This window comes from Lonchura striata, chromosome 4A (genome assembly GCF_050655825.1).
Source record: "Lonchura striata isolate lonStrDom1 chromosome 4A, ASM5065582v1, whole genome shotgun sequence".
NCBI lineage: Eukaryota > Metazoa > Chordata > Aves > Passeriformes > Estrildidae > Lonchura > Lonchura striata.
This window is the reverse complement of record NC_140742.1, coordinates 11,690,692-11,706,120: the sequence shown is the minus strand read 5'-3', so window position 1 is coordinate 11,706,120 and position 15,429 is coordinate 11,690,692. Positions and strand designations below refer to the sequence as shown.

Sequence of the window (15,429 nt, the reverse complement as noted above, 5' to 3'; positions counted from 1 at the left end):
ATAGAACATAAAAGGAAATTAAAAATCAAGGATCTTTGTTGACTTAAATTGTTTATATTGATGTTATTTTAGTTTACGGTTTAGTTTATAATTTTAGTAGATCTTTTAGCAATTTATATTTATTGTCTGTAGAAGATTAGAAAACCATTCAGCTGCAGTTTTGTCAAGATAAAAACTGTCCCAGAAAGTTTACAATATTCTTACATATTCTTAACATATTTTCACAATTAAGACTTTTTCCAATCTTTTATATAATTATTTATCTTTGGGAGTGTATGCATCACTAAAACCAGACTGGGTTCTATGGACCTTTAACTAGCATGTTTCTCATTATTTTATTGTTGTTACAGACCCAGTGGAAACAGGCCATGATAGATCCAAATATTGTTGCCTTGGTGAAAAAGTCCAGTTTTTAGTTAACAAAAAAGAGATTTTTTTATTTTTCAGTTATAAAGAAATTTTACTTCTGGATTCAGTTACTCGTGCAAATTCTGAACTATTTTACACAGCCACAGCAAGCAGCTGGCTTCTGGAGTGCCGCTGCTGTCCCATGCCTGCAGCAGGCTGCACTCCCGCCCAGCCTATTGACTCATGAACTCAGTGCCCACTGTTACTCCTACAAAACCTTGTTCTTGCATGTGAGACACAAGTTCACAAACAATACATTTCTAGAGTCTCTGTCTTGGTTGTCATCTTATCACCTGTGAACTCCCTACAAATATTTAAAAAACAAGCCAGGACAGTTGTGTTGACTCAACGGTGTCAGCACCTTTTGGTCAGGTAATGCTCAAAAGGGGAGTCTCTCTCATTAAAGATACTGCCAAAGGGTCAGATCTTGCCTTTTCTGGCAAACCAGAAGAAAAGCTCTGTTAGATGCTTTAACATTTAGAGAAATGTATAAATCCTTGGCACTGTTACTTGCTTCTGCTTGCACAGGCAGGCTCTAACACCCTTTATCCCCTTCAAATTGAACCCTAAATGCATGGGATCACAGACAAAAGAAAGCCACTTACCAAAACCTCTATCATTCCTCTTTACAATTCTAAGTATCTAACATCTAAATGCAATTTCATCTCAATATTTTCATGCATCAATTGTTACATATGCACAAACATTGCAATTTGTACAGATGGACCATAAGCAATTATTTTAGCATTATTTATAGATTCAACATCAAGCCCAAAAACATACTAAAAGCTATGGAAATAATGAGTGCACCATTTTTTGCAAGAGTCTTTAGAGAAACAAATTCAGACTTCATATAAGCAAAAGTTAATAAATTGTATGAAACAATTTTATGAACAATTGTATGAAACAAATGAAAAAATTACACCCATGAATGTAAAAAGTTTTAGAAGATGCTTGTGAAAAATACAGTTCTTATCTGAGATTTAACAGGGTAGGTTTTCCTACGGTATTGTAATCAAAAAGTTAGTCTTTATCACCTTCAGTTTTGAATACATTTATATCTGACTTTCCGCAAAGCAGGTTTAGACATCACCAGCTTTCAGTGCTTTGAGATCCTAACCAGTTGGAGCTTGTCAAACTTTCAGAAATCTTTCCTGTCACATTAATCAAGAAATCATTTCATAAATGTGATCCTACAAAAAGCACACACTATCATATTTGTGTGAAGGCACCAAAGTTCAGAGATAAGGCAGGTAACAAACTGACAGAAACATCCAGTTTCAAAACGCAAAACTTTTAATGTAACATAAATATAAATTTCAAAGTATTTCCTGTCTCTGTCAAGGATCTTACTTTCCACAAAGCTGCTCTAGATTTACTATCTAGCTAAGGATGAGTCTCACAAGGAAGTTACTCATACTATAAGTAACTTCTTTGCAATGAAAGCACAACTTTCCCTCCCTTTTTCTCTAAAAGTGTAAGAGAGAATTTTCTTTGCAATGCTTGCAGATAGAAAACAAGCATGCAGAAGCACAGGACACCATCCTGGCCACCCAGTTCAGGCTGCACCCACTCCCAGAACAGCAGTGCTTGTGCCATGCAGCAATTCACTTCCAGCAGCTCTAGTGGAGGACTGAAGACACAGAGAACTTAAATACCTCTGTGAATAACAAAAATATTTATGTTTATCATTAGATTTAAAAATATCAAGCATGTTTGCCTAAGAAATGTAATAGTTGTTTACAAGAACTTTGAGAATTATTGCAATTAAACACATATTTTAGCTTACCCATGCAAATATGAGCAGCTTTACGCAGTTGTCTTTGTTTTCGGTACTTACTCATTACTCCAGCTAGCAATTATTTTACAAATATCATGACATGATGTTGTTGCATAATATTATCTGATATTCATTTGAAAACTAATACTCTGTCAGTTCTCTCATGAAATAGAGTAAGACTTTCTATGAAAAATACCACCCAAAGTAACATTTCTTCTACTTTATAGCAAGTTCCTTCACCCCCAAAATTTGGAAACACATCATAACCCCTCTAAAAATACCTTGTTTCTTTTTCCACATGAGAGGCAAAGATAGTTTAAGTGATTTAAGTGTGAATATAATCCAACAACTCATTATCAACATTACACAATCTTTACAGAAAACACCAAAGCTGTCAGGAAATGATCCCTAATTGCAGATCTATTTGTCAGATTATTCCCCAAAGATATTATGAAACACAGTTCTGTTTTTTCAGTCTTCAGATTCATGATAGATAATAATGTTAACTTCATTCATGACATTTAAAACTTATTCCCACAGGCAGGCAAACTACTTTGCAGACCTTGTAGCCATTATATTTTTTTTTTTTTTCTTCCAATCTAAAGAGAAGTGCAACACTAGTTCATAAATGGGGTAATTTCCAGAGCCAGCAGCTTTCTGGATCTCAGCATTCCAAGCCAAATTCCTGCCCAGCGAGTGCTTTTCAGCCCCAGACACAGTGGCAGGGCCAGATGTCTCATGGACCCAAAACCAGGGCATTTACTCTGACAAAGACTGAAAAGGTGTTTTCTAGACAGAGAACTGTAATGGAACAGCAGAGGATGTGCTTCTCAGATGAGTAGGAACAGAGGATTTCTGGCTAAAGAGAAAAAGGTTTTGAATTAAGTTTTAGCACCCAAATAAACAGGAATGAAGGAAAGGATTTTACAGTGAAAATTTCCATGCAAATTTTATTTTCGCAAGTTACAAAAATTAACTTTCCCTTTAATCTTCAGCGATTTTAATTTTAAATTAATCAATTTTTTAATGTGTGAAATGTTCATAGCTACATCAATGACAGAATGAACCATCAACAGAAATTAAATCTTGTGGATTCCAAAGAAGCTTTGGAAAAATAAGAAAAATATCAAATTCCATCTCATAAAAACAATTATAATTTTGGGACCACAATGAGTTTCTGAAAGTGTGTATCCACAAAGGTGAATTTTACATCACATCCTAATTGTCAGATTTGGAATGAATTTTGATTCAGAAAGAATGCAATTTCAAAAGTGCAATGATTATACACTCCTTGTAAAGGTCTCTCTCTCTTGTATTAGTATAAACTAATGGACTAACAGGCTTTAGATAATTTTTTTATTTATTCTGTACAAATGCCATCAAATTTTTGTCAGTGCTGCCATTATTGTCCTTTTATCTTTATCTTCCCATCTCAGTTTTCTACAAGTACTTATTTTCAGCTCATTTGAAGCATCATTTTTGTGGTTTATGTTTGGATTGTAGATGTAACACAAAGAACCTTTACTTATTTTTAAACTTTTAAATCAATTTACCTCTACTTATTTTTACAAGTAAAAAGTCTTTGAGCAACAAAGAGATCAGCATACAGGGAAACTGTAATGAGGACCATGTTGTGCTACTGACTTATGCTGAAAACAAAACAAAATATGTCAATCACTAATAATATTTGATGCATATTTACATTACTTTAATACTGTATCTCATTATTTTATTTTATTCTGTATTATATTATTTTAATACTGTCAAACTTTGCACATCTCCTATTGTTGTTATGGGAATACAGCTGAAAATTCAAGAAAAAAGCTTTCCTAAATGTAATGCCACACACTGTGTATCCAAATTTACCCTAACCACCGAATGACTCTGGGATCCAATTCCAGCACTGAAATGTTTCCTTCCCACCAGAGCAGGCGTGACTGCTGGACTGAGTCAGCCACAACCACCAAACCTACCCAAACCACGGACATCCTTTCTCGTAATCAGACAAATTTTTATTACACATCTTCCATTCAAGTACAGACTAGGCCCAAATCTGCTCAGTTTCTGAGATAATACATGATCTTTCCTCAAGCAAAAAAGCATTTAAACAAACATCCTTTCTTAACATTAATGAACATGTTACCTCTTGCTAATTTTGTGACTCAAAGAACAAGACATTGCTCATTTCTGAAGTTTTGTTAGATTTATGTACTTTTCCCACTATTGCAGCAATTGCAGCCTGTATGAAATGAGACACTAAATGAGACTATTACTATAAAAATCTTTTTCAACACCTATATATAAATTAATTACAGAGATGTAGTAGTATGTGTGTAAGAAACCACATTATTACCTCAAGCCCTATATAATATACTCAATTCTACGACTGATTATCTAATGACTAAATCGATTTTGATATCCATAATTTACAGGTTGTATATGAATGCTGTTTTCTGTTCTGAAATGCTTGCTCCCCAGTGAAGGTGCCTTGTGCATGGATATTGGGTGTTACTACACACACCCACTGGCAGACCTGAACTCCTGTTACACTGAGGCAAAGCAGCCCTGGAAAACAAAATCACAAACTACTTATCCATTTCAGAAGAGATTTTGGCTCCACTTGTACTAATATTTACCCTTAAGATAGGAGCATAAAGATAAGAGGACCATTAATATGTAACACAAAGAGGGTTGCCAAATAACAGAGGATTAATGTTACTGCTTAGTTTAGTTATTTATTTATTTGATCTTTGAATGTGAAGAAATGATTAAGGGTGGCTAAAATATGTTTGGAACAGGCAAACTTTTTAATATCTCCCTTACCTCTTCCTACATATTCTAATGCCACCAATTCCCATTTTATTATTTCAGTTCAGTCATTTGTCTTTCTATTAGACAAATGACTGCTCCCACTCTGTGTGGCACTCTTAATTGGTGAGAAAATATTTTTGCCTTCCTTCTTTCATCCATATTTTCCCATAACTTCTTGGGCTCCACTCTGACAGTCTTCTCGAGATTTGAAATTACCCTGCGTATCAATGACACTTTGCTATAAAATGGGGTTAACAAGGTCACTTTGACAGGACCAGAAGTAATGTTTGTTTTGAAACCGAGTGCTCTGTTTAAATCTATTTATTTCTGCACTAAGTCAAGGCACTTTGAGCTGTCATGATGACTCAGAGCAAAGTTGCAAAGCCTCAGTTCTACAAAGAGATTAGTCACTTTGTTTTTTTGCACTGAGCTGCTCTGAGTCAGCTGTAAATTGTTGCACATCGAGTACATGGGTACAACTTCAAATGGTGCAGGTAACTTCAGTGCAAATTCCTGAAAGAAAAGCAGTCTCTGAGCAAATGATTGACTAGGTCAACATTCTCCAGTATATAACTGGATTTGACAATGAAAGAAATTAGAACTATGTGAACATTGATTTACATGTTTTCATTACAATGAGAAATTTCAGAGTTAGCAGGCTGAGTTTCATAAGCTCTGACTATACTGAACAATCAGTTGAGCTGTGCTCTTAATTCATTAATTATGTCAGAGATAAAAAAAATATAGACATCAAAAGGTTTACTTTTTTTTTTGTCTTAATCTATAAATGCAAACTTTAAACTTAATAAATACACTAACCCAAAATGTCTCACTAGAGAGCAATACCATCCTAATGCTTTTTGGAGAAAAAACCTACAAGACACAGCATAGAAGAAACTGTAACATTCCTCTGAACTACTCACCTCTGTTAATGCTTTCACACAGGTCCAAAGAGAAGAATGTAAAAACAATTTGAAGGCTAAGAGTGGTGAACTTTTTGGAAAGGAGGATGGCTCAATCCACTGGTCAGTTATGGCAAATTAGTGTTGCTCTAAGGACATTTGGAGTTATTTCCACCTGTACAAGGCCTGCATTTGTTCCCCTCTCCTAACAGTATAGTTACCTTCCCACAAAGGCTGTCCTTACTGGTTTTTCTTTTCTTCAAACCATTTAACTTGTGTTGCTGTTTGATTGGGCATTTAGAAGGTTCTAGCACACCTTCTATTCATAGTACAGTAAAGAGCACGGAAATGAGCCTGTCTTGATTCAGCCTAAAATAGTAATGTCACTAAAAGATTTTTAGGAGAAATGTGTTATTTACTTTTATTTCATTTATCTTCTAGAGAATGTACGATGGCCAGTGCCCCTCAAATGAGCAATCACTGTGTGAAGGAATCCCTACAAATATGACTTTTTCTGCACACTTACTCACCACCTGCTTTCAGTCTGATTTATTTTAAAACTGCCATCTACTTATTATTATACTAACAACGGGCCTTTAAATATGCAAATAAGAACAAACATAGGGGTATTATCTGTTGCACTTCTTCATTCTGTAAACTTATGTCATTTCCATGTATACCCTTGATTTTGTTCTGTAACTACACATACAAACAGTAATGAATTCTCTAAACCTATTTGGAACATAATTTGTTTGTTAAGCTGTATGAAAGGCAGCTTGATTATGTCATACTATGCTTTTCTATTGAAGGGATTAACATCCAATGCCATGTCCTCTTTGCAAGATTCAAAATAATTGAGATGTGGAACATGAACACTTCAGAATATTATTAAAGGAGCAACAGCAGAACCTTAGAAAGGATTTAAAATTTTTTTTGTACACTATTCCTTTATACATTGCCTAAAGATGAGAAATGCATTGCTATGAAATGAAGTGATACAAATGAATACCCTGCACATTTTATCTTCAGGAGTCTTAAGATAGTTTTGGAAAGGTTTTGATTAAAAATAATTATCTCTGTATCTCTTTTGGTGAGAACTACTCACCCAAACTGCCCTACAGGCTAAACTGAGCAATTGGTATTTCCTTATGCATTGACAGGAGCATAATTTGTCCCTTAATTAAATGGTTCAGGTTAAGTCCTCTGAAAATTTCACTAGAAAAGTATAGATGTTTAACACTGAAATAACCTATTTCAACACACACTATCCTATTTATTATAGATTCTCTTTCCTCATAAACCAAGAAATAAAAAAAAGTGCTAATCACTGCCAGGCTTCACAAAGGATTACTGTTGCTCCTAAAGCAGGAATTCTCAGTGCTTGATTCCTACCAGAATCATTAACTTCTTTAGACATCAAGAACAACAGAGCTTTCCATTGCTAGCTGATCTAATATTAACAAATGAGTACTTTAATCTCAATTTTATTTACAGATAAATCACTGCTCATCTGAAAAATCTGCTGCCTGAATCTGTTAGAAGTCATTGCAGAGCTTAGCTGATTGGCTGATTATTTGATTATGCTAGCCTTAGTTCTTAAATTTAGTTGACAGAAAGTGTATTTTTGTTGGTTTCCATGTAAGTGCAACTCGTTTGCTTAAAAAAATGTGTAACAACTCAGATTTGTCTAATCATATTGGTGATTATTGCCAAGTCTGCTGGGAATCAAACTTGAATGGTCCTTTGCAAGTCATGTATGCATTGCTGATATCTTCTCTCACTGTGACAGATTTGCTTTCTACAGGATGAAAAGTGAGTGCCCAAAGAACAAGCACTAGTTTCAGAGCTCACAGGTGAGTAAAATGTCTCACCTATCTACACATGTGCAGATAGACTATACTCTGGGCATCTGATGGTCACAGAGTTCTGCATGGAAGTAGTAAGGCATTCCTGCATTCTGTGCCACCCTTCCTCAAAGCTGTGCTAAGGGCACTAAATTAATGAGCCAACCTCAAAGAGAAATTATTTCCTTCCATGAGCAAGTGGAGAAGTGGGGGGAATTTGGGTCAGAAGCAAACATAATCATCATTCTGCTCCCTTCTGTGTCAGCACAGGGAACTGGCTGGACATGAAGGAAGGAACATGCTTCATCTGGCAGGGTCTGATGGCACACTCCCCACTTGTGCAATGTTACAGCTCAGGGGAAATATGATTCAGAGGATGCCTCTGAGTCACAACTTCTCACTGAGCTGCTCTGAACGGGCATGGCCACGTTTTGTCCCATTCTGGAACAGATCCGCCTCACCCTGTGTTCTCAAGTGTGTCAGGCAAGTACTGACTTCGTGAGGGGCACCAAAGCACTGAGCACTAATTCCCTTTGCAATAATTAAACCAGACTCATATATACTAACAAAAAGGCAACCACTCTCTGCTAATGACGTCAAACAGTAAAGCAGTGCATTTAGTATGTTTTGTCCGAGAGGTCTGTGGTGTCATGCTACACATTTAAAATAATTCCTTACAGAAGGATAAAGGTATTTTCACCGCACCTTTGGGAAGTGGAAATTACGGGTTCTCTGGAGCTCACGGCATTCCGACAGCCAGGGGCACTCCCTGAAGCTCGCCCCGGGAGCGCCAGGAGAGGCGCGCCGTCCGTCTGTCCGGTCCGTCCCCCCGCGGCTCCGGAGGCGCTCCCGGCCGCCGCCCGGCGCCCTCCCAACGGGACGGGTACAAAGCCACGTCCTCGGCGCTCGCCAGAACGGCCGTGGCCCCGGACAGAGCTGCCATGGGAACACGCCGCCGCCCAGGTGCCAGAGGCCGTCCCGGGGAGCGGGTGGCAGCGCAGGAGCAGCGGAGCGAGCGGAGGCCGAGAAGATTGATTCGCTCACACCGGTGGCACTGCTGCGAGCGCAGGGAGAAAGGTTAAGGAGCATCAGGGAGCTCCAGAAACAGACTGCTGGAACCAAGCTCTGCCCTCCCTGAGATGGAAACAAGGACGACCACCAGAGAAAACCCATAATCACGCTTTCCCCTCCATAATACATCATCCCTGAGGCGCTAGCACCGCGAAGGCTGGCACTGGCTGTACTAGACATGGGGGAAACTCCTGGCAGCTGCTCACAGAAGCCACCCGTGTAGCCCCTACGCCCAGCTACCCAAACCTACCAAAATAAACAACGCACTGCATGTCACCAACACCGCGCTGCCTCAGCCAGCATTCCATTCTTCACCTCTGGGTACCATATGTTTAAGAATTATCATGAAAATACACATTCATCACAAACTTCACTTACATCAACCAAAAGAATTCCCTGCATCAAAATCAAAATAGCATAAACACCAACAATAGTTACAGACAATACTCCCTTCATTCCTTCATCATAATTACAACTACCAAAATACTCCACAATCATTCTGCTCTTCCCCCTCTAGCACTGTTCATCCATGTTTTGTCCGTTACCTGTTCTTATCTCAAATTCCTCATGTCCCTATTTGGGCATTAAAAAGGCCTTTCTTTTTTTGGTGGGGGAAGATGAAATTAATTCCACTGCCTGGTGTTGCTACAGGTTGCTACAAGTATTATAAACCCTGTTGACACGGTCTATCAGCCCAGTCTTTAGTAGCAGTGGCCAGCACAGTGCCCTCCCTGGCAGTCACATTTCCAGAACTGGCTCAGTTCCAGTCAGAGCCAGTGATCCTCATCTTTGCCTGTGGCACTTGCAGAGGCATTGCCTGGAATTCTGACTCCATCACCAAGAACCACCAAACCAAAGGGGGCAATCAGCACCTAGTAGCAAAATCAAAGAATTAAAGACATACTGGCTAATTGATATAAAACACCTTTTGCTAGATACGACGTACCGCAAAGAAGGTAGTGGGAAATGTTCATCTCTACTCAGTCTGGAAAAAAAAGCTTTTGATTTACAAAACCAGAACTGTCTGCTCATTACCATAAATAGTTGAAAACTGATATTAATTATACCATTTTAATTTCCAGTTATATAAATGGGTATCTTTAGTTTCTGTTCCACTCTGCTATTCTTCAAAGACAATCTGTGAAACTAGTGAATAAGAGTCTGGTTGCTTTAATAGTTTCCCTGTCTTAATGATCTGGACATACGGCCAAACTGTGTACAGCAAAAGGGCATATTTATGTTTCTTTCACTAGCAGAGTTGCATAATATCACACATAATCCTAAATCTATATATCCCAAACAGCAACTATCCATCAATAGGAAAACAAACAGGCAGAATAATCTTACTATTCATTCATGATCCAGTGAGAAAATGTTGTGAAAATGTGAGCGTATGCCTTTGAAAAGCAGCATTCTGTGGCTCTTTTCACTGCGTGGTGACACCATCCCCAATTATACAAAATAGTAAAGAAACCAAGTGTCTCAGTATTTCTGTAGACAATAATGTGATAGGATTAGATAGATGGTGAAAGGAGTATAATGGAACAAATAAACAACCAAATCATCATTATCAGAGAGGGGCTGAGCACCCACAGCTCCCTCTAACTTAAACTGGGAACTCTTTAATATGTCTGCCTTTAATTTTTGTGCCTGAAAATCTTAAATTCAAATATGTACATTTTCATAAGTGAGCATCATCACAATTGCTATGAACATTTCAGCATCTTATTACAACACAGCAAGGAAGACCTGGACGAGAGAAATAAGACCACATGTAGCTTATGCCGGGCAATGCACATGTAGAGGACTCTTAGAGCACAGTGGATTCTATACAACCATAGGAATGAAGGAAAGCCAGCATCAGGCTGGCTTTATAATAATTTGATATAACCTTGATACCAAAATGTGTGAGGTTCTTTGTCATGAACAGATTTTTTAGAGATAAAATCTCTAAAACTCTTTTGAGGAAGGGAAATTTTTATTTCCATTAAATGACCAAGGGATTGAAACAAGGTAGGAGAGATTTGCCCAAGGAAGTAGGGCAAGCCTGCCAAAAACTGAAGTGACAATTTAGAACTCTCTATCTGTACCTTAAACAGAGGGTATTACTGTCCTCTGGATCTTGGTTAAGAATGGCACAATAGTTTCATTTTCTTATTCCACTGACAGGTACACTTCCCCATCTGCAGAATGACCCATGCTAACTGGTAATTTAAAATCATTGTTCTATTTGATTTTGTGAGCTAACTTTGCCTCTTGTGAAAATCACCGTATGACCTGCTGTGAGAACAAAACTGCTAAGAAGGAAATGAGAGCAGGCTACTTTGGAGATGTAAAGTTAAAATGAGGGAAGAGTTTGGGCCATAAATACACATTATGAACAATTACATTAATTTATTTTGCACAAATGTATAGAAATATATGATTGGTGAAAATGTAACACATACAATTAAAAACTGTGAATCTTACCCTTTACTTAACATCCTTTGGTTGCTAAATACTTCTGGGATATTTCAATTCTAAATTTCTAGAGAGGTAATTTCTCCAGTTCCTTTTCTTTTATGAACATGTCACAAGCACAACCGAACCAGGATTGTGTTTTATTACTCAACAAAACTTATTTCCTTTCTGTTTTTTATTGGATAATTACTCCTGTAGATGTAACTGAGGATGGGTGTAAGACAGGCTATTGTAACTAGAATAAATGAACAATAAATCATGCAACATCACATCCAAAACCATTTACTTCTTATATCTTAACTAAATGAATAATATCACTCCTTGTAGAATTTCAGACATCCCTGCAGGAACCCATTCCTTGTTCCTCAATACTTCAGCCACAGATGACATATTTGGCCCTGCATTTGGGTCAACAATATGACTACCAATAGCTTAATTGCTTTATATTACACTCATTATAGTCACTTGTGGAAACTGTAATGAAAGAAATGGTTTCAAATTTTTGGCCTTAGACAGTGCCTGCTTCATGCAGACACTTGGTAGGGTAGAAAGAGCAAATACATGAAACATAAAGCAAACATACCTCCAGCTCTAAGAACTACAGGTTCTTCAAGTCTGGTGAAGATCAAGAGACGTGTGGAGGAGAATCTGGATTTCTTTTTCATTTCTGAAAGACAGTGCACCCACAGCTAAGGAAATATTCCATACACAGGCTATGTTGGTTTCTGTAAGCAAAAGTGATGAATATAAAGGTGATTCTATATAAAAAGTGGGGCACTGACTTTACAAAGTGAGCTATGGCTATGCCAGACAAGTAGCCAGAGAAACAGTAAGAAAGAAACCTACAGAAGTCTGTGAAAGTTATAATCATTTGTGACAAAAAAGATAGTAAAATTGGATCCAATCCCATAGCCAGACAATTATCTCAGTAATGGAAGGGTATAATACACTAACAGGTATACTTAAATGTATTATATAAGCTACAAAAATAAAAAATCATTCTTGCAGGAAACCCGTAATTTTGATTCTACAACTGCACAAAAGACTCTAAACAATATCTATTCAAAGACAGAAGAAACAAATAGTTGTTCTTTCTACTAATGAAAGTTGAGAAAGAGTATGCAAATTATAGATTAGCCTGTACTTTTGGTAAGTATTTTTTAGTAATCACATGGGAAAACATGAATAAATTAAGTTTTCAGGAATGCTAAGCACTACTTTTAAGCTGGAGAGAACCCAGTGGAAAAATCCATTTCTATTAATTCTGTTTCTGCAGGTCCCTGCCAGTCTGATCACATGTGTCCACCACCCCAAAATTCTGCATGACTTCATTATGCATAGGTCGCTTTCTCAACTCCCTAGCAAAAGCACTGTAAATGCAATGTAAGAGCAAAGGACTTTAAAAGAGACCAGAAAACACTGATATATTTTTTTTCTTACTGGGACAGATTATTCATAGTTACTGTCAAGCAAGCCCAGAGGTTGATGACTAAAAAAAAACATAAACAAAAAAGAGAACCTAAGCCCGTTCTTTCAAAAGTTTTCCCTTCTTCTTCCCATGTATATCCTTTATCAACAAGCCCAAATACACATGCAATGAACAAAGTTCACCTTGCTCTGTACATTTAAAACTACTTTAAATTTTCATGTAAAAGTACAGAATGAAGCCCTAACAATTATGGAAATCTCAGCCTCACCCAACTGTTTGGACCAGGCAGAGAAGAATGAAAAATAAAAGGAATTCATCTTCCAAAACCAGTTTCATTCTACCAAGGGCTATTAACAATACAATGCAATATAATTGTATAGTTAATTCATGACACCATGGGGAGTTGAGTTGTGTATTTTTGTGCCAACATGTCTGAATGGCTCCAAAAACTATATTTAATATCAGTTTTCTAGTGTTAATAATTCTTGTTTTGGGAATAAATAAATTTCTGTAGTAACACCCTATTTACAGTATTGCCATAACACTTAGGACCTCTAGCAATGTACAGGAATAGGCCATGTTAGATGATGTAAAAACATAAACCAAAAAGAGTGCAGCTTAAACACTGTGAGCAGGCAGTGAATAGAGAATTATATATATAAAAAAAAAAGACACATGAACAATCAACGTGGAAAGTACAAGGCTTGGCATGTCAGCTTTCAAATTGAGTTACCGGACTTCAAAAAATATCTTTTCCCACACCTGAGAGGCAGAATGAAAGAAAACATAGAACTATTTATCCCAAAACAAAACAAGCGGGTGATGGAAGCTGATGTCAGGAATTGTTGAGAGTTGTCATCTCATAATGAATCATAGGTGAGTGAGTCCAAGAATGCCCTTGAAAGCAAATCAAGACAGAAAGTAAAGAGACGTGTGGTCAAAATTACTGGCTAGGGAAGTGATCTTTGCTGTTGCATTACAGGAAAAGGATTATTTTTACACTTGACATGACTGGTACACACAAACTCCTAACTCAAATAAAACGTACCTTTGGCAGAGATGCTTTTATTAAGAGTGAGAAGGCACCAGGAACAGTATCTGTGGCCAACACCCTGCCCTGCCCTGCAGTTTAAGCACCCCCGCACCACAGCACAGGAACAAGGCTTGGGTTCTGGGCTGTCACAGACCTGCCGTGTGCTCTGCCCACAGCTTGGACAGTGTCCTCTGTGAGGATATAGGCGAGCTGCCAAAAGGAGGAATTAATTACCAGAGGAAGAAAATGTTGGGGAAGTGGATAGAGGACTGGAAGTGGCTCCCTGCCCTCCACCATTGCAGTGGGGCAGCCGTACATGTAACTTCATCCAGCGCTGTATTTTATCAATACAATTAATCTAGATGGAGCAGAGATTTTTATGTCACAGAAATGCCCGTTACCTGTGAAACAGAATGAATTTGCTCTTCACTCTTCGTATTTTGAGCTAAACCCTAGGAATTATGTTAGTGGCCTGCCCGGATCTCACAGGCAAAGGTCACAAGAGTAATGCGGATTGTCACCCCACTTCGACGGGCAGAGGGCAATCCCGAACTCGAGACAATGGTGACGCAGCAGTGGATGGAAAATAAACAACCCACTGCATGTCACCAACTCCGCGCTGCCTCTGCCAGGGCAGGAGTGGGGGCTGAGGGGGCTGTGAGAGAATCTGTGAGGGCTTTGAGGGGCTATGAGAGAGTCTGTGGGGGCTTTGACAGGCTGTGAGGGCTATGAGAGAGTCTGTGAGGGCTTTGAGAGGCTGTGAGGGCTATGAGAAGCTATGCAAGAAATCTGTGAGGGCTTTGAGAGTCTGTGAGGGCTATGAGGGAGCCTGTGAGGGCTACGAGAGAATCTGAGAGGGCTTTGAGGGGGGTCTGGAGGCTGAGAAGATGTGTGGGGTCCGTGAGCGCGAGTGAGGCAGAGCCCCGGGGCCGGACATGGCACCCTGTGGGGGAATCACGCGCAGCCCCTCACGCCGCCCGCCCCGGCAGCGCCCGCTCGCGCGCTGGCGGGTTGTTTACTTCCTCTGCGGCGCGCGCTCCGCCCCCCCACCCCTCCCCGCCCGCGCGCCCTCCCCGCCGGCCAATGGCAGACGCCGCCGGCCAATGGCAGACGCCGCCGGCCAATGGCAGACGCCGCCGGCTCCGCGCGCTAGGGGCGGGGTCCGCCCCGAAGGAACCGGGCGAACGCAACGTCAGCCGGTACCGCTCGTCAGCCGCGGCTCTGCGCTGATTAGCCAAACAGCTTGCCCATCTCCTCAATGCCCCGCCTTCCCCCTTACTCTCGCCGCCGAATACACCTCTCCCCCGCCTTGCCTCCCCCGTCTGTGTGTGTGAGGCGAGGATTGGCTGTCGGACCGACCGCTCAACACTCCTGCCAATCGCGGTCGGCCCCGCCTCTTTCCCCAGCACAGGAAACACCCCTGCAGATCGCGGCCAGCCCGGGGCGACCGCCGCCTCCCATTGGTCCGCCGCGTTGTCCGTCCTCTTTAACCCCGCCTCCCCGGACAGGGCGCAGCGGAGCCCGCCCCTCCTCCCTGGAGCGCCCGCTGATTGGCTGGCTGGCGAAGGACTGCCGCTTCCTATTGGCTCTGCCACTGCCACTCTGGCGCGCGGCCCGGTCGGCGCGCCGCTGCCCCCTCTCTCCGCGCGCCGGGCGCCCCGCCCGCCGCGGCCCCGCCCTCCGCGGAGTCA

The 15,429-nt window shown here is 40.0% G+C and overlaps 1 protein-coding gene across 1 annotated transcript in view; it reads right to left on the bottom strand.

Annotated features, from left to right (window-relative positions):
- The window catches only part of LOC110480095 (uncharacterized), a 28,154-nt gene that overhangs the window by 12,612 nt on the left and 113 nt on the right, over nucleotides 1-15,429 (bottom strand). Inside the window, exons 2-3 of the mRNA XM_085571028.1 lie at nucleotides 15,018-15,416; nucleotides 11,860-11,943 (exon numbers count right to left, since the gene is read on the bottom strand). Of these exons, the coding sequence (XP_085427154.1) occupies nucleotides 11,860-11,943; nucleotides 15,018-15,416 (483 nt within the window). The remainder of the gene's footprint in view (nucleotides 1-11,859; nucleotides 11,944-15,017; nucleotides 15,417-15,429) is intronic.